The 1754-nt window shown below is 60.1% G+C and overlaps 1 protein-coding gene across 1 annotated transcript in view; it reads right to left on the bottom strand.

Moving 5' to 3' along the window:
* Nucleotides 1–39: 39 nt before the first annotated feature.
* Nucleotides 40–1754, bottom strand: part of ETH_00039135 (zinc transporter ZIP domain-containing protein, putative) — a gene marked incomplete at both ends in the record, with an annotated part of 2884 nt that continues 1169 nt past the window's right edge. Inside the window, 3 exons of the mRNA XM_013376433.1 lie at nt 40–272; nt 605–718; nt 1041–1754. Coding sequence (XP_013231887.1) covers nt 40–272; nt 605–718; nt 1041–1754 — 1061 coding nt within the window. The remainder of the gene's footprint in view (nt 273–604; nt 719–1040) is intronic.

Raw genomic sequence — 1754 nt, 5'->3', positions numbered from 1 at the left:
AGCCTACCGCCGCCGCCAGCAGCAGCAGCAGCAGCAGCATCAGAGGAGGGCCATGGAAAGGGCCCCGAGAGCAGTGAGGCCCACCATCAGCAGCAAATCTTTTCTTTTTTGTCTTCTCCCCCGCTGCAGCTCGCTGGCCAAAATCTCAAGAAGCCCCACATGCAAAAAGGCCCCCGCGCCGAGCCCCGTGAGGGCCCCGGGCAGGAAGTGTACGTACACCCCGACGCTACTGCTGCTGCTGCTGCTGCTGCTGCTGCTGCTTAGGTCGCCGCCTGCAGCGCAGCAACGCGGCAGCTCAAGCCTGAGTGAAGTCAATTCTTTAGTTGCTACTTTGATGCACTTAATTCATTTTATTGTCAAATTGTTGATTTATTTATTTATCTCAATTTATTCATTTATTTCAATTCTTTTATTTCATTTATTCGTCAAGTCCGCGCGTCTGCTGCCTGACGGGCTGGGGTGTACAGACAGCTCGCGGACACCCGAGGGAAGTGGGGTGTACGTACACCTCAGAACGAGCAGCAGGGACCACGTGCAGCAACACCAGCAGTAGCAGCAACAAACAACAACAGCAGCAGCAGCAGCAGCAGCAGCAGCAGCAAACCTGGTGCATCTGCAGCAGCAGAGCGTTGGATGAATAGTCCTGCAGCAACTCCGAGTGGGGCCGTCAAGGCGTACGACAGCATCTGGATAATGTAGCAGGTCTGGTCTGCGCCCACTGCAGCAGCAGCAGCAGCAGCAGCAGCAGAGGAATTCGCATAAAGTAGAACGGGCTGAGAAGCCGCCGCAGGAGCAGCAGCAGCACCGGCAGCGGCCGCAACGAAAGGCAGCTACAGCAGCAGCAGAAACAGCAGCAGTAGCAGCAGCAGAAACAGCAGACGAGCAGCAGCAGAAGCAGCGGAAACAGTGAAAGAGCAGCAGCAGCAGCAGTAACAGTGAGAGAGCAGCAGCAGCAGCAGCAACGCAGCAGCAGCAGCAACGCAGCAGCAGCAGCAGCAGTAGGAGCAGGAGCAGCAGCAGGAGCAGCAGCAGGAACTGACCGTGCAGCAGCGAGCTGCCAACGGCGAAGGCCTCCAGAGTCTTGTGCAGCAAAATGGCAGCAGCAACAGTTTTGGGATTAACAGCAGCACCTAAAGTGAGGCCCTCGAGCACGGAGTGTACAGACAGCCCAGCCAGCAGCAGGCTGCCGGAGAAGACGGAGCGCGCAGCAGAGCTGTGGGGCCCCACACTTGCTGCTGCTGCTGCTGGGAGGGCGGCTTTCTGCTGTTGCTGCTGCTGCAGCGCAGCAGCAGCAGCGGGCAGCGCCACTGCTGTCTCGTCCATCAAGGTGTACGGACAGCTGAGGCTAGGGCCCTCCGGGTCCGCAGGGCTGCTGCTGCTGCTGCTGCTGTCACCAGCAGCAGGAGCAGGAGCAGCAGCAGCAGCAGCGGGGGCTGCAGATCCATCGGGCGCCTTTCTCCGGTCAAGGCACTCCCAGCTGCTGCAGCAGCTGCTGCCTCCGCTGCAGCAGCTGCTGCCGCAGCCGCAGCAGGAATGGCCAGCACCGCAGCAAGCCTTGTGCCGCCCAGCAGCAGCAGCAGCAGCAGCAGCAGCAGCATGCTGCGGCAGCATGCTCACAGGCCCTGGAGGCGCGCTTGCTGCTCCTGTACCCATGGGGACTCTAAATGAGGGCCCGCTGCTGCTGCTAGCTTTGCTGCAGCAGCAGCAGCAGCAGCTGTTTCCGTGTCTTTCTGCAGCTTCAAGCCCGTCGCTGC

Source organism: Eimeria tenella, genomic scaffold (assembly GCF_000499545.2).
Source record: "Eimeria tenella Houghton genomic scaffold, Eth_scaff3453, whole genome shotgun sequence".
NCBI classification, from domain to species: domain Eukaryota; phylum Apicomplexa; class Conoidasida; order Eucoccidiorida; family Eimeriidae; genus Eimeria; species Eimeria tenella.
The sequence above is the reverse complement of the archived record's forward strand: the minus strand, read 5'-3'. Positions and strand labels throughout refer to the sequence as shown.